Source organism: Gouania willdenowi, chromosome 22 (genome assembly GCF_900634775.1).
Source record: "Gouania willdenowi chromosome 22, fGouWil2.1, whole genome shotgun sequence".
Taxonomy (NCBI): domain Eukaryota; kingdom Metazoa; phylum Chordata; class Actinopteri; order Blenniiformes; family Gobiesocidae; genus Gouania; species Gouania willdenowi.
This window is the reverse complement of record NC_041065.1, coordinates 2,339,036-2,363,133: the sequence shown is the minus strand read 5'-3', so window position 1 is coordinate 2,363,133 and position 24,098 is coordinate 2,339,036. Positions and strand designations below refer to the sequence as shown.

Genomic DNA, 24,098 nt, shown 5'->3' with positions numbered 1-24,098 from the left:
GGTTAACACACACCTAGCAGAAAGAGGTTAACACACACCTAGCAGAAAGAGGTTAACACACACCTAGCAGAAAGAGGTTAACACACACCTAACAGGATGAGGTTAACACACACCTAGCAGAAAGAGGTAAACACACACACCTAGCAGAAAGAGGTTAACACACACCTAGCAGAAAGATGTAAACACACACACCTAGCAGAAAGAGGTTAACACACACCTAGCAGAAAGAGGTTAACACACACCTAGCAGAAAGAGGTTAACACACACCTAGCAGAAAGAGGTAAACACACACACCTAGCAGAAAGAGGTAAACACACACACCTAGCAGAAAGAGGTTAACACACACCTAGCAGAAAGAGGTTAACACACACCTAGCAGAAAGAGGTTAACACACACCTAGCAGAAAGAGGTTAACACACACCTAGCAGAAAGAGGTTAACACACACCTAGCAGAAAGAGGTTAACACACACCTAGCAGAAAGAGGTTAACACACACCTAGCAGAAAGAGGTAAACACACACACCTAGCAGAAAGAGGTTAACACACACCTAGCAGGATGAGGTAAACACAGATTCAGATTTGCTTTATTGTCATTGCAACAAGTACAACGTAAGGTAAGGTGCAGGCAATTCAGTGTAAAAAGACAACAAAATATATAAGAAATATGAAATATATAAAATCTGTTATAATAAAAACACAATATGACAAGATGAAATAAAATTAAATAAACATAGTCTAAAACACAAGATTGAAAAAAGGTTGGTACATGAGGTGCAGAGAGGCTGTAGCCTGTATATACATGGTAGGATGGATATAACACGTATTACAGACACATGCTCTTACAGCAGTTGGAAAATAAGTTGTTTTTCAGTCTATCAGTGCTTGTTTTGATGGCCCTGTACCCTCTGCCTGCACTTCAAACAGGAAGTGGCCCAGGTGGTAGGAGTCCTTCAGGATGGAGTTGGCTCTCACACGATGAAGGAGAAGCTGGTCTTTCTTTTACCAGCGATTGAGATCTCACTGTAAGAGTGTTGGGTCAGTGTTTTAGCCAGTGTTTGGTCAGTGATTGGTCAGTGTTTGTTTGGTATTGACTTAACCTTTCACTCTCATAACCTCTGTAATTATTATAACTCCCTACGTTGGGATGTTATCGTAACTCACTGAGTATTCATTTAATTCAGAATGCTGGAGCCTGAATATCTTCTCCCCCTCTCTGCCCAACCTTCGCCCCCAATTCCCCCTCCCCAGATCCATCACCCACCCCCACCTGCCCACGTGTTATGGTTTTCATGACTGTGTATTTTTGTAGCCAAGAGGTTTTTCCTGGTTTTGTACTTTACTCTCCTTTAGGGAATTCAGTTCAAAATCTGCTTTTTCGCCTCACCTCTCCTTATGTTGTTTTTCCCTTTATTCATTTAAATTCGGGGTGCCTTCAATGCCTTTGCCAACCTATAGTTCTCCCGTTCTTGTCTCCCATGTTAATAGTGACTGTTTTTCCATGTTTTCTTTAGATGAGGTGATACTGAAATGTTTGTAGTGCACTTTGTGGTTTCTTCCCACTGTCACTAAATGCTTGTTCATATGGACCTTGCTGTTTTTTTTCTTTTTTATTATGAATTTTTCATTTTGATAGCACTTTGAGATTACTTTGTTGTACTTTGCTCCATATAAATTAGGGTAACTAACAAATAACCACAACACTTAGTTTTATTTACCCTTTTTTAGATTGTGGGAGGAAGCCGGATTACCCGGAGAAAACCTACACAAGCAAACTCCACACAGAATGGACGTCGCCCAAGTGTCCACTCAAGGGATTGAGTCCAGGACCTTATAGAACATTTTGCATTTCCTGACAAAAATGCAAGGGAGGATGTATAGCTAAAACACACCATTATTTGGCTACTGGAAAAAAAATAAAGGGAGACTGTAACCACTACAATGACCTTGTCTGACATGCTGTCGAAGATCAACACTATGGGGCGGATTCACCAAGATCTAAAATAAAGGGTAGTAAACCAGGTGCATTCTTAATTCCTTTGGTGGTGCTGTTTCCTCACCTGTTGTGGGGAATTCACCAACATTGCTGTGCGTGTTGAGACCGCCCTATTTAAATTAACATTTTGTTTGTCCAACGTGGAGAAGTGAGTGAAGAAGTTCAATTGGGGGCAGGTGGACTTCTCTGTCTGTTGCACAAACTTTCAATAATGTAGAAAACATAATAATTAAATAAAAATGCTGTTTAATACAGTTTAAAACCTAATTATGTTTTCCCCTTCATTTAATGTGGTGCTCTATTAATTTCTGTAACTTTGCTCTCATCAGTCCATAGAAAACAGGTAGATTTGGACAGAAACCATCCTATTGATCTGCTGTTGGGTACTTATATGAGACTCTGACCCCTCACCAGCTTAACAGAGCCCTACGTTCTGTCCAACATCACCTGCTCAAGGTGCCCAGGTTACGTTACATACAGTGGGGTGATCGGGCTTTTGCTGTGGCAGGTCCAAAACTCTAGAACGCGTTGCCGCTTGAGTTATGTGCCATCACAGACCTGCCCTTGTTCAAAGCAAGCTGATTCTAGCCTGACGCTCCTTGCCATCAACGCAACACGAGAGATTTAGTCAAAACATGGAGAGGAACACAGACACAAGAGCTCACTAGAGCGTATGGAAATATATTAAATATATTAAAATGTAAATTAATATAAATAATGATAATAATTAATAAACTTAATCAGTATGGTTTTTTTAGACCCGCTTTGTCCAAATTCAGGTTTGTGGGGTTATTATAATATTTTTTAGCCCTCAGAGCTTCTTGAAGGACTGGTAGGTGGGGATCATGTATTTGATATTTATGAAAGCGTTTTCACCTCCAAAGCGCTCGAACATCTCCAGAGTTTCTGAAATCAAATCGCCAATGCTCACATTCATCTGCTGACTGTAGTCGATGCGATAGCTAAGGAATTTCTTCTCGTTCTTGAAGAGGTTGAAAAGTGGGAGGATCTGACGGTAGAATGGAACAAGAGCCTCTCCCACGTGCTGTGCAGACATCACCAGATGCTGCAGCACTATCATGGTATTACACATCACCCGAATGTTCTTGGTGTTCAAAGCATTTCTAATGGGGATGATGAGCTGGGGAATCACTGGTAGGATGTTGGAGCCTCCCACTTCCAGCATGTCGTGGACTCCGTGGCGAGCCAGTAATTCATATGGATGAGAAGTCTCAACCAATCCATCAAAGAACAGTGGCAGGAAGTGGAAGTAGTCCAGAGTGCGGATGTCCACCTTCCAGGAAATTCTGCGGCCTCGAGTACAATGATCCACAGAAACAGGAAGGTCTCCACGGTCGTAGAACCTTCTGAAGTTGGTTGACTTGGTAGGGCGCTCTTTAAAGATCCCTAACGGTGGAGGTCCAGGCACCCCAGTTTTGCTCATATAGGCTTTCATGGTGAAGCCCTCTAATTTGCTCTCAGTATTTTTGTTCTTCTTTGGATTATTCATGGTTACCAACACCGAGCCGATGCTTTAAAAAGAGAGGCGAACTCAGTTACTGTTGTTGCAACCAAATGGAATGGCGTGTGCCTTCTCCATCAGTTGGAGCTGGTGATCCACCAAAGATGACTGATGATGACATCATCACCCTGATGATGTCAGAGGTTCTTTTTCTTTTGGATGGGAAAATGAATGGGCTCATCGGTAGCTGGTTGCAGCTCACAAAAGTGGCGAGGGGGCTTTCAGGTGTGTGTGTGGGGGCAGTGGCTGCCTCTCGGTCTGGGATCTCTAGGGCGTCTCGGGGGGCTGCTTGGTCGTGGGGGTGTGGACCTAGGGGTTCCTTGACTCCCGTTGTTTTTGCTGGACTGGCTGCAACCCGGAGCGTCGCTTAGGTTCTCAGAAGTGGTTCTTGCAGAAACATCAGTTGTGGATGCACTGGCCTTGGGCTGTGGGATAACCCCCCTCACCAAAGTGTAACACTGCCCTCTCTTTTTAGGTAAGTATTTCTTACCCTTCCATAGGGAGGGCTGGTGATGATCACACTAATTATTAAATTAAAATTAATAAAAGTGTTAAAGGAAGTGTTTATAATAAGTCATTAGTGAATACCAGAGAACCACATGAGTGAGCATGAGAAATTAAAAGAAAATACGTAATTAAAATAAAATGTAAATGTATAATTTAAAGACAAACAACAGTAAATATGCAACATGTTGACTTCTATATGAACTGTAAGTATATCAAATAAACACATGTGCTTCATATACCTTCATATACATTTATGTTTTCATTTAGGCTGTTTTATAATATAGGAATGTTCACAGCATTTCACTGTCAACAAAGGTCGGCCTACCACATTATAATCACATCATTGTATTTAGTAAGTGGTCGACAAGTGGCTATTTTAGATTTCTTGTCCACTTGTCTTAAAATATAAAGGATACTGGAGCTTGGCTCATAGTGGGCGCCAGAAAATTTCCTATATTTTCAAATCCAATACTTGACAGGTATGGTTACCATGGTGATATATAACCAGCGCCTTAGTACAGAACACACAGGATTAATCCTGGACATTAGTGCAGCTTCATAGGTGTCTCTGTTTAAACCAGACAAATGTTAGAGATGATGTATAACAGAGTGATAGTATCTGATCTGAGGGTCACATGATCAACATTCATGTCAGCATTAGAACAATGACCAATATGTTGTCACTTTGCGCATTTTTCTGTATTTTTGTCATCAACTTGTCAGTTTTTGAAGTAATGTGGTCGATTAGTGTTGCAAATTAAAGTATTCATGTTTTCATTTTGTGTATTTTTCTGTAATTATGTGTCTTTTCATTTATTTTGTGTTTTCTGCTGTTCTTTTTCTTTCTTTCTGTAATTAAGTAATACTTTGGGGGCTTAAACAGAGGGCCCCTCGTGGCCCCTAATTGCCCATGTCTGCAATATGGAATAAAGCTGTCAGAAGCAGAAAGAAACGAATAAATGTGCTTTTAGTGGCTTTACTTTGAGACAAACAGGCTGCTGTCATCACCCTGTGTGTGTGTTTTTGCTCTAGGAGATTCATAAACACTGCAGTCAGCTGCTCAAATAAAACCTGTCCTCTGTGCTTTATTGTTTGTTTTTGGAACCTAATATTTCCTCTGCAGCGACATGTGCTGATGTGAGCGTACAAACTCGTGCACATGAAGCAATGAATTCATGCAGATGTGGGAGAAAACGTGGACGTGTGTGTTTGGCAGGAAGTTACTTTATAATTAAATCATAAGAGGGTCAAAGGTCACAGTTGATTATAACATAATGTTTCAAAGAAGAATAACATTTTGAAGCTTTCCACACTGAATGTAATGAATTATAACTACTATGTTACTGTTAGTGAGTAACAGTAAAAGTAAATTATTATTTTTTGTTTAAAAATGAAACTCCTAAAAATGAAATGACCAGACATATGGCAAGCCATTTTAACATTTAATAGGTAGCAGTACTTGTAATTGTAGATATTTATAATTCAATATGGACATGTTGTGATTCCAAGTCCACATATCCATAATGTAATTTTGACTAGTTGCAACTCTATCTAGTGTATATCTACAGTTTTAGTGGAAATCACCATTGTAGATATCTGGAACTTTTTTACTGTAATTACAACTCGTCCAAATGTCCCATTGACTTGCATTCAAGTTTAATTTCAGATATCTACAAATCAATTTGGACATGCTACAATTCCACATATCCATAATGTAATTTTGAGTAGTTGCAATTGTAATTGTAGATATCTACAATTGTTCATTCCAGATATCATATATTGAATTGTAGATATCAATAAATGTTTTTATGCTTTGTAAGTGTAGATTTCTGCAGAACAATATGTGAAAACAGGCTTATTATGTTCTTATCTGTTATATCTTGTCAGCTCTTACATCAGGACATTGAGATATAAAAATGTAAAATATAGTTCAACTGAATTAATAAATGTTGTGGGAGTCAAATCTGAAGCCAGTAACTGTACGAGCCACAAACAACTCACAGTGTTTAGATGATCTTATATAAACTGTAACATAGTCAAAGCACAGAGTTCAAAGTGTTATCAAAGTTAAAGATGTGGGTGAACTTCCTGCAGTTCTCACTTCTACACAGCAGGTGGAGCTAAAGGTGTAAAACAGCTGGGGATCCACAAATCTGCTGTTTCTGAGTATTACTCAGTGTCTAGATATGGTTTGGTTCTCTTACAAACTCAAACTTCATTCTCATAATAACATTTTATTTATGTAATATCATGTCAGTTATTTTTGTTTGTATGATCTATTTTATTTTATGATAATGACTTTTTATTCTTGTTATTTTCTCGTAATTTTAGACTTAAATCTTTCCTTTTTCCTTTTCCTCTTTTTTAAAAAAGTGGCCCTGAAGCGCTGTTGTATGTTGACAATTGCATAATTGTGTATTTTTTTACGTTAACTAACTAACTAACTAACTAACTAACTAACTAACTAACTAACTAACTAACTAACTAACTAGTATAGTTTGACTATCCAGAATTAACATTGTATATATCTCTGATTTATTTATTTGACAGAGACAATGCAGTCAGACATAGTTACAGCAAAAGATGCAACTAATGCGATGCATACAGAGTTTATAGCTAATGCTAATGCTAATTCTCAACTCCTGTCCCTGGTTGAGCTTTTCCCTAAATACAAAATATACAAAATGTATAAAAGCACAATTTTAAACACATATGAACTTATTTGCAACAGTGATCCATCATTTATACATTCAGCTCACACAGATACACACACTATTAAAACATTATTTACAGGTGGGTACAACTTTGATTTGTTTTAAGCCACAACTTGAGCCTAAACGTGAACAATTTAAACTCTGTGATGCATGTGAGATCAGTAGGCAGTGAGTTCTACAGTTTGGCCTGTTTGATAAAAAAAAAGCACACTGACCAAACCATTTAATTTTGCCTAGTTTTAGGTCAATATATCTCTAATTACATTTTGAAAGGGCAGAATTAATTTAAAGATACCTCCAATTCCACTTGCCATAACATAAAGATTTATAATTTCATAAAATAATTTATGAATTTAAGATTACTGTAAATTGAATTGTGACTGGTAAAAAGGACTTTGTAGATATCTGAAAATGGAATTACAGATATCTATATTTCATTTGCAGATATCCATAATTCACGAAATGACATTGTAGATATCTGATTAGATACATACATACATACATACACACGAATTACCGATAGTCATAATTTAAATGTGGATAATATTTTCTTTTTGACTAAGTAGAATTTAATTATAAATTTCTACTTTGGTCATTTCAGATAGTCAAACTTAGTATTTAAATGCCAAAACGGCTTGCAATAGCTAACTAACTAACTAACTATCTAACTAACTAACTAGCTAGCTAGCTATTTAGCTAACTAGCTTTTTAGCTAACTAGCTTTTTAGCTAACTAGCTTTTTAGCCAGATAACTAACTAACTAACTAACTAACTAACTAACTAACTAACTAACTAACTAACTAACTAACTAACTAACTAACTAACTAACTAACTAACTAACTAACTAACTAGCTAGCTATTTAGCTAACTAACTAACTAACTAACTAGCTAGCTAGCTTTTTAGCTAACTAGCTTTTTAGCTAACTAGCTTTTTAGCTAGCTAACTAACTAACTAACTAACTAACTAACTAGCTAGCTATTTAGCTAACTAACTAACTAACTAGCTATGTAGCTAACTAGCTTTTTAGCTAACTAACTAAAACTAACTAGCTAGCTAGCTAGCTATATAGCTAACTAACTAACTAACTAACTAGCTATTTAGCTAACTAACTAGCTAAGTATTTAGCTAACTATCTAGCTATTTAGCTAACTAACTAGCTAGCGATTTAGCTAACTAACTAACTAACTAACTAGCTATTTAGCTAACTAACTAGCTATTTAACTAACTGACTAGCAAGCTATTTAGCTAACTAGCTAGCTAGCTATTTAGCTAACTAACTAACTATTTAGCTAACTAGCGAGCTATTTAGCTAACTAACTAACTAACTAGCCAGCTATTTAGCTAACTAACAACTAACTATTTAGCTAACTAGCTAGCTAGTTAGCTAACTAACTAAATATCTAGCTAGTTAGCTAACTAACTAACTAACTAGCTAGCTATTTAGCAAACAAACTAACTAACTAGCTAGCTATTTAGCTAACTAACTAGCTAACTAACTAGCTATTTAGCTAACTAACTAACTAGCTATTTAGCTAACTAACTAACTAACTAACTAACTAGCTAGCTATTTAGCTAACTAACTAACTAACTAACTAACTAGCTAGCTATTTAGCTAACTAACTAACTAACTAACTAGCTAACTAACTATCTAACTAGCTATTTAGCTAACTAACTAACTAGCTATTTAGCTAACTAACTAACTAGCTATTTAGCTAACTAACTAACTAACTAACTAACTAGCTAGCTATTTAGCTAACTAACTAACTAACTAACTAGCTAACTAACTATCTAACTAGCTATTTAGCTAACTAACTAACTAGCTATTTAGCTAACTAACTATTTAGCTAACTAACTAACTCATGACCCCCTTTGGGATCGTGAGACACTAGGAGGGGGTCGCCAGATGCCTTCTAGGAATTAAGAATATATTTTTTTAACAATTTGATCCATTTTTTCTTTATTTTTACCATTTTTCTGCAACTATACCAAACTTACCAAAATTTAACCTATTTTCATCACTTTTTCTTGCCATATTTTTGCTCCTTTTAATGCATTTTTGCTACATTATTCCCATTTCTGACACTTTTACCACTTATAAACCCTTTCTGCCAATTTTCCACCTATTGTCACATATGTTGACCTATTATTGTCACTTTTAACTTCTTTTCACCGTTTTTTGTGTCTTTTTTTTTTTTTTTTTTAATCAATTTAACCACATTCACTATTTGTCACATCCTTTCTTTACCAGTTTAAACTAATTGTTCCAATATTGACACTTTGAACCCTTTTTAACACTTTTTCTGTCTGTTTTTATCCACTCTAATTTGCAACTTTGAACCAATTTCTGTGATTTTTAAAATCACATTTCACCACCTTTTCCACCATTTTTGGTCACTTTGAACCATTTTATTAGTGATTAAAACCATGATTTCCATCTTTAAGATGACTATAATAATAACTTTATGGATGGACCCCAAAAATCTCTCCCCTTTATTCCCCCTTATAGATGGTCCTGTCTCCACATGACTGTTCAGATACAGTGGGGGTCCCCGCTCTCTGGAACTTTATTTTGGAGGTCGGGGGCTGAAAAGGTTTGAGAGCCTCTGGTGTAAAGAAGTAATAACAGGCTTTGGCAGAATCTGACACAACAGAAGTAGTGATGTCACAGTAAGTCACATGACTTGGCAATGGGAGGTGCTGAAGCAGCAAAAACAAACCGTACATATGAACATTGATATCATTTAAAAGCAGCAGAACACCTTCATCCTTGTTATGGTCCCACACAGAGGAAGAGTTCAAACATGCACACAGTTGATCCTAAAGGTGGTAAAGAACTAGAACCACATACTGTATGTAACAATGCCTTCAATTGTTATAAACATTTTTTTTTTTAATATAACCCAAAACTGGTCAATAATGTAACAAAAGGCTGAGCCCAAATGAAAAACCTTTTGTGGTTGTTATTACATAATGAGACAAAAACAAAATCCCTGAATAATGTAATAATTTTATTACATCATAGAGTGAGTCAATGATTTAAAGGAGTTATTGCTTCAATGTAGAGAGTAGTATTACACAGACACACACACATATGTGTATATATATATATATATATATATATATATATATATATATATATATATATATATATATATATCAGGGTTGGGGTGAATTGTAATTGTAATTGCCATGAAAATTCTATGCAAATTGTCAATTATAATTTAACGCAAAACTGGGAGAACCATGTTACAGTTCTGTGTGCAGTTCTACACATATGTAGTTAACAATTATTGAAATATGTTTCATATCAAGCTTTCCCTCATTTTACCATTTAAAAAAGATATATATTTATATCGCGCAAATTACAACAGTCTTCTCAAAGTGCTAATATGATAATGATATTTGTTTTTACTGTATTTTACAGCTGATTTAAGAACCATTAGCATTAGAGATGCTAACAGTAAGCTAACACAAGTGGAAGGTTAACTTTTATTAGAATATTTGTTTCTAATAAAATATATAAATTAAAAAAAAATGTTGTAAATAATTATAATTATAATATATATATATATATATATATATATATATATATATATATATATATATATATATATATATATAAAAATGGCAAAAAGTGTTTTTACATTGTTGTTATTACATTTCAGGTTTATTACATTTTTATTTTTAATAATAATTCAGGTCTTGTTCCACTTCTGGGCGTTGTTACATATCAGGCTCTAACAACGCTACACACAGCTTTACCTTTTAAACATATCAAACATGGAGGTACATTTTTCATCAGACGTGAAGCAGTTGTTTTACATTAAAGTTACATATGAAGGACAGAAAAGAAGAGAACTTTATCATTGCTTACACAGTTCTGAGTCAGATCATCTCCAGATTCACACGGTGTCACATGACGTGGTCTTTCAACACCCGTTATTGTCCACAGGTGTGAGACCAGTGACCTGCTGGTTATGTTCTCTACGCTTCAGATGCTTAACAACATAACATCTAATGAGAAACAATAAGCCTAACACAACCATCGTGACCACGATCCAGATCCAAAGGAACTCCCCAGCAGAGGTAGAGGTGGTCTTCAGAGTCTTGTTGGTGAAGAATGATGGTTTCAGGTTGTCTGTGAGGACGGGAGTCGTTGTCTCCACTAAATCTTTACCGTCCTCTGCTTTAACGCATTTCACCTGATTCTTCAGCACGTAGCCTTTAGCGCAGGAGCACACGAAGCTGCCAAAGGTGTTTTTACACTCGTGATCACACGCATACATCATGCATTCGTCGATGTCTTCACAGGACTTGTCGTTGATGAGCAGAAAGCCATCAGGACAGTAGCAAGCTCTGTCGCCGCTCGGCCCACACACGGCGGGACACGTGTGCCGTGGACAGTGCAGCTTACAGCGCCGAGCGTCCGTACCGTCCACCGTGTAGCCTTTGTAGCAGGAGCACATGTAACCTCCTTTCACGGCCTTACACATGTGCTCACAGGGGCCGCTCAGACAACCGTCAGAGCTCTGGAACACCAACGGACCTGTGAGCTCTCCAACCACACACGCATGTTTGTGTTGCGTTCTGCACAGAAAACCATGGATTTCACTCAGGCAAGGCCTCTCTGTCCACGTCCCGTCACTGGAAACGGAAACACAGTGTGGAGAGCAGAGGGTGGTGCTGTCCCTCCACTGAACCAAGTGTGAAGTCCAGCCTTTGTTCTTTTTACCAGATGTCCATTTATATCCTCGCAGTGGCAGTGCCAGGTTGCTGCAGACGTTAGCTGGTAAGCGGAGTCCTATCCAGAAGTTTCCAGACAATTCCTGACGTAAAACATCAAAGATAGCGCAGTCGGCCTCAGACTGGAGCGTCAGGAGTTCCCCATGATGGTCACCACACGCGTTCTCAGCTCGTTGGAAATCCACCGTGTCCTGGTGGAGTGTCACACAGTCGTCTTCCAAACACACGGGTCTGCAGAGGCCGCTTTGTGACCTCGCTGAGCTGGATTCTGGCCTCAGAGACAATAAGAAAAGAGCTACCAACGTAGGAGTCACTGCCATTGCCCCCAGTGGCACAGACAGACAGACACTCACTCTGATGTGAAAGTTGTTCTGTGTGTGTGTGTGTGTGTGTGTGTTGGTGTTTAATTGTGAGGCTGTGGCTCCTCGGTCAGGAAATAGAGTTCCCTCTGGACAATGAGCAGGAAGGAAAGCAGATAAAGTTAGAAGCAGAAACACACACAGACATGAACTATTCACCACATGTCACAGCACACACACCAACCACTAACAGACAAGACGGATCTTTATTGTTCATGTTGTCGATGCACAGACCCAATATTTACATATTAACATGCACACAAGATGATTTTCCTCCTTGTTTATTCTAGTGTGTGAACAAACCAAAAGGCAAAAAGCCAATGTGTTCTGCAACAATTACTCAAATACCACATCATACCATTCAACTCCCTGAAGTTTCCTTTTTACAAGATATTTACCATAAAATGTACCATGTTATGGATTTTTCTGCTTATATTTTATCTTTAAATTTAAATGCATTTTCTCCCCATGTCTGCATTTGTTGTCTTAAGTTGAAACCATATGTCGTGCATGTTTTTTTTTTTACAGTAACCACCAAACTAAAGCAGGTATGAAAAACTTTATTAGAGGAAAATACTTAAAAAAGAGAGAGAGGGCAGCTTTTCTTCTACTGTATGTGCTGTTGTTTGGGACGAAATAACTCTTTTTCCAGAAGTGAAGTTATTTGTTTATTTTGTTTGTTTTTTTTGCACAGATGATGTTTTTTATGTGAATACATCCAGTGGGGTCTGCATTAAAAGTTAAAAAATGAACTACTTCTATAGAGTTATTTAAAATGAGAGCTTAAGGTTTATGTGTATATCAGAAATGAGTCATTAATATGGGACATCAATTTGACAATATATTACCTGCACTACTATATATATATAGTAGTGCATGTATATATATCATATCATATCATATCATATCATATCATATCATATCCTTTTTCTTCATTCTTTATATTTTTTTTATTATTATTCTACTGTTGCTGCTTTTGCACCAACCACCAAAACAAATTCCTTGTTTTGTGAAAAACTGTACTTGGTAATACATTTGTTTTTATTATAATAGTTTTTGTTTTGCAGCTATCTATTTTTATGTCTGTCTTTATTAATAATAATTTAAACATCTGATCTGTAAATCTAAAGAAATCATTATATCACACACACACACACACACACGCACACGCACGCACGCACGCACGCACGCACGCACACACACACACACACACACAGGAGCCTATGATTATTACTATAAATAACTGCAAACATGGACATCTAGGTCAGAGGTCAGAGGTCATCAGTCACGATGGACTCGTAAAGTTTCTCTAAACGTGGATCCAAACCAGACGACACCCAGCAGTAGCCGTCTGTGGTTTCCTTCTTTTTGGTTTCTTCTTTTTTAATACGATAGCTTCGGAAAACTGCGATAAAAAACGTCACTGCGACCAGGAGCAGCAGAGGAATTAGAGAGCCCAGGACGTAGACCACCACCCTGGACCGGCCCGGGTGGGCTGGGCCTGTGGCCGAGGACGTGTTGCTGTGCTGCTCGCCCATGCTCTCATTGCCTACGTCTGTTTGAAACGGGGGCTCGTCCGTAGCTCTGATGGACGTCTCTGTGAAGAGGTGTTGTGGCCCCTCATCAGGGGACGCAGCCGAGGACATAACAGTGGTGTCAGGACTGAAAGGTGCTCCATAAACGTGCACGTTGACGTCCTGTGGGTGTGTGCACGTGAAACCACCCGCTGTGTTAACGCAGGTGAAGTGAGTGACGCAGCCATCAGCGACGCACTCATCAATGTCCTCGCAGGAGGAGCCGTCCTTGGATAAAGTGAAGCCCTCGTTGCAGACACAGGTAAACGATCCGATGTTGTTCCAGCAGCTGTGCTCACATCTGGACTCAACACACTCGTCCACATCCATGCATTTCCCGTTCACCATCTCATAGCCCTCCGTACAAACGCACGTGTAACTTCCATATATGTTCACACACTCATGATCCATGCAGGGCTGTGACTGGCACTCGTTCAGATCCGAACAGTTGCGTTTATTTTCACTCAGCATGAAGCCTTCTGCACATGTGCAGTAGAACCCAGATTCTCCCATCATGCACTGGTGCTCACAGGTATCTGGAGTGCACAAATCCTGAATGCGGCAAGCAAGTCCATCTGGTTCCAGGTGATAACCATTCCTGCATTCACAGGTAACGCCATCGGCCGCTTGGTGGCACACGTGTGCACATCCACCGTTACTGATCCCACAGCTTCTCTCTCCTACGCTGCAGAACGGGCCAGGGTCAGTCCAGCTGTAGGTACCGGCCACACTCGTGCACACGGAGAAGAACGACTGCTGATCACTGCACAGGATATTAGCATATGTTCCAAGTGGAATCAAACTCATTGAGTCTATTTCTGGTTCTTTGGAAAAAGGAGCGGTGTAGGTTATAGTTCCAGCCCCTAAAACAGTGAGAGGAGAGCACATGCCCTTAAAATAAAACTTACAGGCATAGAAAGACGGGCTTTTGCAAGTTGCAGCAGACCATTTCATCTCCAAATCCACCCGCACACATCTCTCCTCTGTGCAGGTAGACACCGGCTCCTTTTTCCAGTTGGAGTACTGGGAATCTTCTTCCCCTGATACCCATTTAAATCCTTTGAGTGTTTGATCTGTGAACACACAGTCCTGTCTGTGCAGCTTTAATCCAATCCACACTTTCACAGATCTCTCCTGACGTGGCTTCTGTGTCAGCGAGAGAAGCGAGTACAACACATCCTCTTCATGTGGGTCTCTCTGAGTCATTAGATAACCTCCGTTATTGTTGCAGTTCTGCTTGGCTTTTTGAAAGCTCACTCTCTCCAGATGCAGCGTGAAGCAGGTGTTTGCCCCGCACAGCGTTTTGTGTTCAGCTCCTGATAGTTCCTTAAAGCTCACACACAGGAGGAGAATCAGCAGCAGCATTATTGCCACAGAGCTCAACACATGAGCTGATATCCAGAAGGTCCCTCAAAGTTTGAAAGCACTGTGAGAGCAATAAGTGAACACTCCTGCTGCAGCATCCTGTTTGGGACACTAACTAAAGCCGGAAATCATGTTCAGCTGCTGTTAGGATCTTGTTCGTTCTCCTCCTGCTCAGCACTTCCTCTGTGGGCTTGGAAACAATACCAGGACTCACAGTGTTTTGACGAAGGCTCCAGATGTCTTTGTTTCACCAGACCTCACTGTGCATTAAGTTGTTAATAACAAACTATGACGATGGATGCACAATAGGGATAAACCTCTGACCTTTGTGTACTACAACAGTGAATACACTTTGTTTTGGTTTGTTATTGCAATATTTAACCAGAGTTAGTAGAATTAGTTGACATTATTTGTCAACTTAAAGCTGCAGTTTGTAAAATCCTCTGTCCGCGTCGTTTTAAAACCAAAACTGAAACTTTGCCTCCCTTAACTATGTCTTTTGTGACTTTTTTTCTCAATAAAGACTATAGTGACAACTGTACTTTATCATGTGTTATTGGAGAGTTTTCTGGGGTTTTAGAGACTCTAACATGAATATGCGTATCACTCTGTAGTTACTGGCCTGAGAAGCGGCTTCTGCTTTCAGCTCCTCCCTGCCAGAGAGCTCACAGAGGACGCTGTGATCTCAGCTGCTGCTCAGGACAACCATCATTCCACATCCAGACTGTGAAATGAATTCAGCTTGATTAAGCTTCTCTCAGGCTTACACGCGATTCATCTTGTCTGTTCTCACTCTCTCTCTGACATCAGTGTGTGAAGCAGATCCTCTGCTGTCATGGGGAAAAAACAATTATTAGGATTTTTATCATTTTTCAAATGAAATGTATAATTAACAATATGCAGTCTTTTTTTCATCAAAGTGTCTTGAATACAAATACAAAACAAAACTTTAAATATGATGAGAACTACAATTTAACTTTAATCTGTTAAATATTGTTTTGTTTTATATCATTTATTTTTTACATTTTATTTTATATTTACATACTACATTATTACTGTTATTATCATTATTATTAATGAATACATTTATAATACATTTTTATAATTTAATTTTGTTCTGTGTTGTTAAACGCAGCAATGTTAGTTTTCAAAAATGATTTTTAGACCAATTATGTGAAATTGAATAATTTCCCACGGCATACCTGACCATCTCTCATGGCACAGTGGTTGATCACACGTTTATATCATCTCACATTGACTATTGTAATTCTTGTTTTATTAAGTCGGCCCTAAACAGACTCCAGATCGTACAAAGACCCCAAAAACTAAATTTAAAACCAGAGGAGACCTGGCGTTCCAGGCTGTAGCCCCCAGACTCTGGAAGAACCTGCACCAGTCTCTCAGGGAGCTCAACTGTGTGGTCGCTTTTAAGAAACTATTGAGGACTTTGCTTTTCAGAAAAGCTTTTAGTTTATTTTTTATCATTCTTTTACAGTGTTTGGAATAACGGTGTTAGGTAACGGCGTTTGTTTCTCAGAAACAGGGTAATCTAACTAATGACTTTTTACGCCGTTACAACGCCGTTACAATGGCGTTATCATTACTGAACGTTAAATATGGTGCGTTACATGTATTGATTGAATAAACTTTTATCCGAAAGCATCCCTGGCTTCTTACTCAGCTGTAGTGAGGAGGTGGTTAGAAACAAGGTGAGCGATTATGATTGGCTAAGGCCACGTGCCGGCACATGTGACACACACACACACACACACACACACACACACACACAGAGCAGATTTGATGAATCAGCAGTGATGGTGAGCGTGGAACAATCTGATGAAAAGTTGACATTTTTAAGGTGACGATACAAACACTACTTTATATTAATTATGGTCAAAGTCAAGAACGTACATGTGAAGTGTTCATTATATCCAGGAGTGAAGACTTTGTCCACATCTGTTGTAAACAACTCTAGTTTAATGAAACACCTCACAACGACACACACATCTAAAAAATGTGAATTATTTGACATTTAGCAACTTTTTTTTTTTTAACAGTAACGTAAATAGTTACTTTCCTTGGTAATGAGTTACTTTTATTATAGAGTAATTCAGTTAATAATGCAGTTACTTTTTGGAACAAGTAGTGAGTAACTATAACTAATTACTTTTTTAAAGTAACGTTCCCAACACTGTTCTTTTATGATGTTTCACCTGTTGTATTAATTTTCCACAGCTCTGTACAGCACTTTGTGATTTAATCTGCAAAAAGCGCTTTATAATTAAATGACTTACTAAAGGATAGATCTGTTACATTTGTTTGTACTTTCACATGCAGCTGTTTAACTGGAAAAATAAAAAAGCATAAATTATATTAAAAAAACATCTACATTTTTTGTTTGTTTTTTTCATATTCCTTCCAAAATAATACATTTATTGTTGGTGTTTCAGGAGATGGAGGAGGAAAATTTACAATTATTTCCCTCTTCTTTCAAGGAATCTTTTCCGTACACATACAGTACATTCTAGAAGTAACGTTACTGTAATTGAGTTGCCTTTATGGACACTTGTACTTTTTGGAGTATATTTCTAAATCAGTATTTTTTCTTGTTCTTAAGTAGGTTTTAAAAAAGTTACCGAGTAAATTATAATTTTTTGTGTTTATTTCTTTATTTTTGTTTCATGGCCTCACATTGAACATAATCCATATGTTCTTTGTCGTGACATTTCCGTGAAAGCTCACAACACAACACAAAATGAAGAACCCCACAACGCAACACAAAACGCCCTGAGAGCTCACAGTGCAACACAAAATGAAAGCGCACACAAATACAAACCCACAACACCACACAAACGCTCACAACGCAACACAAAAGCAGTTCGGTAAAAATCCACGAAGACACCAACGCTAACCTCACTCTTCTTCGTGGATTTTTACCAAACTTCTTTCATGGCGTGTTGTAGGGTTTGTATTAAAGGTGCAGTCTGCAACTCTTATAAAAGTGACTTTTTTTCACATCTGCTAAAGCTGTCACTATGTAAGGACAGCTTTACATCAAACTAGTGTTGTGTTCAACACCACACTATCCGAGACCAAGACTTGCCCGAAACCAGAAATGCACCGAGACCAAGACAAGACCAAAACCGAGACTAGTCGAGACCGAGATCATCAACATTTTTTTTTTTCAATTTAAAAAAATATATAAATAAATAAAATTCTGACAAGGTTCGACAGTTAAATAACATTTTCTCTTTAATTTTAGTTTATTTTAAATACATTTGACAGACAAAAAAGGTGCCTGCAAAAAATTAACTAAAATATTAAAACTGCTACTGATAAATTCACAATTATTCTACATATTTGAAAACAAGATTTTAATGTCAGCTGAATGTACAGCAAGTGTTGAGTAATTTATGTATGACTGAGTGTACTCTGTACCAGTGACGGCTTTGGGGAAGGAGGACAAAGGTCCAGGCTTAGTGATGACATCACAGCTGACTTACAGCGTTTTCAAAGATCACAAGGACAGGATTGATGGATTGTTTTCCCTTTGCAGGGGAAAAAAAACCATGTCTTATCTTAGCGTACGTAACGTAGATACACACACTGTATAAATATGTATTCCACAGGATGGAGTGGAACCAGTTTTTATATTTGTCTTTGTGTTTGAGCTTGTCAAGGAAAAAGAAGCAGAGCCTTTAAGGAGAAACGTTGCATCCATGAAATCCACTGGAATCCCTTTTATTTGAAAAATGAGTCATTCATGTAAATCAAGCAGGTTTCCTGTGTTTTCGTGTAGGAACTGTACAGGACACAATGACAGGAAAGCTCCCTCCACCCAGGCCGAGTTCAATGAAAGCTCTGCAGACACATTCTGCTCACATACTTTAAAAAGGTTTTAAGGACAACGTCTCCAAACATAAAAAATTGAGAATAGTGTCCATAAAAATGTTAAAACATCATCCTCAACTCTTTGAAAGAAGAAACTGTCCGAGCAAAATATTATTTGATATCATGTTGCTAGGTAACTTCTTTTTTTTAGCAGTCCAATATAAATATAATATAATATAATATAATATATCAGTTAAAAGCACAAAAAAGCCTTATTCCAGCTGCCAGAGCCAAAGACAAGGACAGATTTAGCGATAAACTGAAAACCTGGACGACACGTGTGCAATTAGTTTATACTGGCACATAACAGTCATGACAAATGGTGGCAAAAATAAGCGTAAAATATGGTGAAAAGAGGGCTTCTGCACAGCCTGTAATATCACCAAGTTTATCATTGTAACAGTTTTATTTATTGGTGATTAAGTCATATCTCTCTGTGAACCACAGTGTGTTATTGTTGAGCTGCTACTTCAAAGCTACAATTATTATAAAGGTGAAAACCATCTCATGTGTGGTGTTCTGTGTTACAGCCGGTAGACGTGATACGTCCTCCCCCTGTCCAATCAGAGCCTTCCCAACCCCCAGACCTAAAGCAGAATAAACCAGTTTTCCCTGTAAACCTCAATTCAAGAATTACTGTTTCCATGTAAACACAAAACAGAACACTTTAATTCTGAATGATTTAATGCGAAATATGTAATTCCGAATTAAAAAACATCATGTAACTGTGGACATTAGGTGGAAGTGTCAGAAATGAGACTAATGTAGCAAAAATGCATTAAAAGGAGCAAAAATACGGCAAGAAAAAGTGATAAAATAGCTTAAAATATGGCAAGTTTGGTGGTTACAGAAAAAAAAAATATTCCTCGTTCCTTGAAAACATCTGGCGACCCCCTCCCAGTGTCTCACAACCCCAAATGGGGTTCTGACCCCAAGGTTGAGAACCATTGCTCTATGGGAGTGCATGTGGCCACAATACACACACACACACACACACACACACACTAAGGGGGGTGGATCGCTTCTAAATTCATACACACCAGACTAATGTACGTGAACCTGCCTAACTTTCACTAAACTTACCTAATGTCAGTAGTTAGATGTAGTGGCAGGTGTGGTGTGAGTGAAGCTATAGCGATCACTATGTAGCACCATCTGCGTGACATGTTCACACTTGCACACCTAACAAAAATTGTTTGGTGTGCAGGCGTGCACACGCGTGCACATCAGTAAGTGTGTGAGTGTTGAGTGTTGTATCCTGTCCAATCACAGCAACGCTCTGACTCAGAGCGTAACACCACAGTCACTCTATAGACGGGTGTACCTGCACGCATGTATACATCTGCACGCGTAAGTGCCTAATATTTAAGTGTTTAATAAGTGTTTAAACATCACATAGTGAAGGTCACCTGATCGCTATAGCTTCACTCACGCCACACCTGCGTCTACGTGTGACTGATCCATTTATGTTTGTTTGGTGCACATCCAGGTGTGGCGTAGGTGTGCAGACGCTTTAATATGTCTGCACAATAAAGCGTGTGTAGACGTGTATCGTCTATCGATTTAGAAGCAATCCACCCCCCATACGCACGCACGTAAGCACGCATGCATGTACTTTTTTTTTTTTTATAGAATATTTATATATACACTGAGCAGTGTTATTGGACTTCTGTGCTCATCACAGATTGTGTAAGCTGTGGCTGATTGGATGGATTCCAGCTTTAGGGTTGCTGGTCAGATGTGGACACAGGATTTATTATGTCAATGGGTTTTGTGGAACAGACTGGTCTGGGACGTCAGAGGTTAACAAGCCTTCAGTGTGTGAAGCTCAGTGAATCTGCTGCTTTTCAGTGCTCTCAACATGTTTGTTTGTTGTTGATAGCTGTAGTCCTAACATAGCGGATCCTCCTCAGGCAGAGACCTTGGTGAATGCTACCGATGTACAATGGTATCTGGCCTGTTCTGTAGTTACCGTTTCTGTTCATAACTTTTATGGTGCAGCCAGGGTTGTTGAGGGGGTCTGGTTTGGTGGCCCCAGGATTGGATCACTGCTTTTTGCAGATGATGTAGTCCTGTTGGCTTCAGCCCGTGACCTTCCACTCTCACTGAATCAGTTCACAGCTATGTGAAGTGTGACTTCTCCGGGTTGGAGATGAGGTCCTGTCCCAAGTGGAGGAGTTCAAATAACACGGGGTCTTGTTCACGAGTGAGGGAAGGATGGAGCGAGAGATCAACAGGTGGTTTGGTGCACCTGCAGTGATCCGTCGTAGTGTAGAAGAGCTGAGCCCATAGGCAAAGCTCTGAATTTAACGGTGGATTGTGGGTCCTACCCTCACCTATGTTCAAGAGCTTTGGGTCATGACCCAAAAGACAAGATCATGGGTACAAGCAACTGAAATAAGTTTCCTCCGTAGGGTAGCTGGGCTCTCCCTTAGAGATAGGTTGAGAAGTTCAGTCATAAGATAAGATAAGATAAAACTTTATTGTTCCCCCATTGGGGTACATTTAGATGTTGCTGCAGCTCCAACAAACAGGGAAACAGGAAATATAACAGCATCAAACAATAATTAAATAAAGGAAGAAGAAATACAATAGAATTAAATAATACAAGGCATAAACACTTTGTACAATTGTGGAAAAACAGATCAGAAAAAACTTGCAGTGAGCAGCATTAATGATATTGATAATTATTATACATCAGAGTCATGTAGTGGTGGTGCTGTTAAACAGTCTGACTGCAGATGGATGGTGTTGCTGGGTGGATGTCTCAGTCTGCTGCTGAAGGAGCTGCTCAGAGCCCCCACAGTGTCACGCAGGGTGTGACAGGAGTTGTCCATGATGGATGGCAGTTTTAAGCCTAATTTACACTGTGTTTTGAGAGCTTGTGGCCTTTAACTTCCCGATGGTGTTATAAGGACATACCCAACCCTTGGGGGGTTGGATGGTGGGGCTGGGGGTGGAGGGGGCCGCCGCCTGTGCTACTAAGTAGTGGCACGGGGGCGGCACTCCCACCTCTGGCTGCCCTACTAATCCCTCCAATTTTAATTACACCTCAACACACCACCCCCCGGAGGGTGGGACCACCACTTCCACCCTCCGGAGCTATTGCACAACATACACATATATACACATAGGCTGGATGGGGAGCACCGCTCCCCTCCTACCACCCTTTTTTAATAGCACTTCATACATTCACTAAGCACATACATTCACTCAGGGGATAGGGAAGTGCCTCTCCATTGGGGATTGGAGAGGCACCATAACAGGGTGGTGGGTAATTTCACACATTTGGGCCTGTGGGTGGGGGCCGGGCCACTCTGTTGATGGCTGGGCCGCCGTGTGGGGATCGGGAGGGTGCGGTCGGGCGTGGCGGGGTGGTGGGTCTCTGGGGGTCGTGGGGGGTGCTGCTGGGGGCTCTCTTCGCGGGGTCTCTTCGGGCGGTGCCGGCATGGTGGGGCGTGGGGGTGCCCCTTCCCTACGGGTGGGACTTGGTGCTTGTCTCATCTCCTTGTTGCCTTGGGGGCGCGCCTTGCGGCATGTGGGTCTGGGGTGGCCTGTCGCGGCGGTGTGGGGGGTGGGCGCGCTGGGGGGTGCTGGCCTCTGCTGGTCTCTGCGCCAGGGTTGGGGCGGGGTTGCTTGGCGCTCCGGGATGTTGTTCTATGCTGGGGGGCGGCTCTAGCTGTTTCGGTTTTTGAGGTCGGTATCGGCCGCTTGGTGGGTCTGTCCTGCTATCTGCGGGCTGGCAGGTGGGTGGGTTCTGCGCCTTTGGTGGGGGGCTGCTGCTCCGCATCGGTTGTGTGCCATTGGGGTGCCTTGCTCCTGCGGTGGCGGCCGTCGGTCGCCCTTGCGCCGGGGGGGGCATTGCCCCGTGGCTTGCGCTGTCCGGTGGGGGCGGGGCCTGGGCTGCTGTTCTTGCACCGCCTGGAGCTGTGCGATCTTGCTGGATTGTGGCCTGTTCGTGGGCTGGGCGCCCGCTGGCTGCCCAGTTGGCGCTGCTCTGGCCGTCTGCTGGGCGTGGGCCTTGGCTCCTCTGCTGGGGTCTCGGGCGGGGGCTCTCTGGGCCCTCCCCTTGGGGTTGGGTGCTTGGGTGTGGGTGGGTGGGGGGGGGGGGCGGGATGCTGACGGGGGGCCTTGGGGTTGGGGGTTGGGGTTGGTGGCGTGATGCGCTGGGTGCTCGGCTACTTGGGGCTTCCTCGGATGTGTGTGTGGGGGGCGGTGGCTGCCTCTCAGCCTGGGATCTTGGGGGCTTCTGGGGGGTTGCTCGGCCGCGGGGGGTGGCCTGGGGCTCCCTCGCCCCCACTGTTTCTGCTGGCCTGGCTGCATCTGCGGGCCCGGGGCAGTTCTTGGGTTTGCGGTAACGGTTTTTGCACATACACTGGTCTACGATGCACTGGCACGCCTTGGGATGTGGGATAAAACTCATACTGGGCTTAACTTTAGACACGTTAATCCCAAATACCTGCTTTAGGTACTACCACTCACTCATTCCCCCTGTTCACAGCCACCACCATTATAGCTAAGCTTCACACTTGTCACTATACTGGCTGGATTACACAACATAATAAGCACAATATATTCTACAAATTCACATCTCACCCTCACTGTAAAACAATCTATTCTTCCCCACCCTTTCCATTTCATACCTTGACTTTCTCCTCCCTGCTCCCTTTCCCCTCCCCCTCCCTATTCACGTAGGTGTATCACTGCTCTCCCTTTTTATATCCTCCCGATAATAAAATATTTCTTTCCCTTCCTTATAGAGGGCTGGTGATGGTCACAATTAAGCAATAAAATAATTCAATGTATTTTATTGCAATAACAAAACATGCATTGCTGTGTCATAATGATTGCACTTCCTGTGGTGTTGACCTTTGACGGCATGTGCAGACAAGGTAAAAAAAAAAAATGTTTTGTTATGTTTTTATTGGGTTTTTATAGTAATGCTTCATGAATACAGTGTTTGTTCTTATCTCATCACATCCTCACACAGCTCTCTATGTTTTATAGATTGCACTGTGAGCTCTCATAAAGTCGTGCACATGAAGAAGCAAGTTTAACCTTTACCTGTCATTCCCGTATTCATGACCTGTAATTTAACGTTTTTAGAGAACTCCCTCAGGGAGAGATTATCTCAGGAATATTACATAACATTCAGGCTTTCCCTTGCAGCATACTGCATTACTAGGAAAGTTAAAAAGGTATAGAGACATGTATGTACAACTTAACAATAGGAAGGTAGTAGTAGTTGTCATGGTAGTTATGTAACATTAAAATGTCATATTTATGGGGAAAAGAATCTACTGAGCAGTGCCTGTATACAGTCATAACATATCACTGGACGAATGCACAGAAAAAGACAAGCTCACCACATCTCACACATGAATCTGTTGTAATTTGAAGTACATTTGGTTTTCAATATCAAAATTTAA

At 40.3% G+C, this 24,098-nt stretch overlaps 3 protein-coding genes across 4 annotated transcripts; all 3 read right to left on the bottom strand.

Annotated features, from left to right (window-relative positions):
- Nucleotides 1–876: 876 nt before the first annotated feature.
- On the bottom strand, nucleotides 877–3,573 carry LOC114456570 (parkin coregulated gene protein homolog). 2 transcript variants are annotated; one of them, XM_028438427.1, is made up of 2 exons: nucleotides 2,870–3,573; nucleotides 877–1,020 (listed from the first exon to the last, which is right to left on the bottom strand). In XM_028438427.1, exons 1-2 carry the CDS (start codon nucleotides 3,501–3,503, stop codon nucleotides 917–919), a joined length of 738 nt encoding a protein of 245 aa, XP_028294228.1. In that variant the 5' UTR covers nucleotides 3,504–3,573; the 3' UTR covers nucleotides 877–916. The 2 variants fall into 2 exon arrangements, with proteins under 2 accessions (XP_028294228.1, XP_028294229.1); XM_028438428.1 differs by lacking the exon at nucleotides 877–1,020 and having other exon boundaries at nucleotides 1,548–3,573.
- A 6,817-nt stretch (nucleotides 3,574–10,390) lies between these two features.
- Nucleotides 10,391–12,795, bottom strand: LOC114456622 (thrombomodulin-like). The gene has a single exon (XM_028438511.1). It carries the CDS (start codon nucleotides 11,798–11,800, stop codon nucleotides 10,667–10,669), a length of 1,134 nt encoding a protein of 377 aa, XP_028294312.1. The 5' UTR covers nucleotides 11,801–12,795; the 3' UTR covers nucleotides 10,391–10,666.
- Nucleotides 12,796–12,863: 68 nt separating this feature from the next.
- Nucleotides 12,864–23,740, bottom strand: cd93 (CD93 molecule). The gene is made up of 2 exons (XM_028437914.1): nucleotides 23,734–23,740; nucleotides 12,864–14,822 (listed from the first exon to the last, which is right to left on the bottom strand). Exons 1-2 carry the CDS (start codon nucleotides 23,738–23,740, stop codon nucleotides 13,111–13,113), a joined length of 1,719 nt encoding a protein of 572 aa, XP_028293715.1. The 3' UTR covers nucleotides 12,864–13,110.
- Nucleotides 23,741–24,098: the final 358 nt, after the last annotated feature.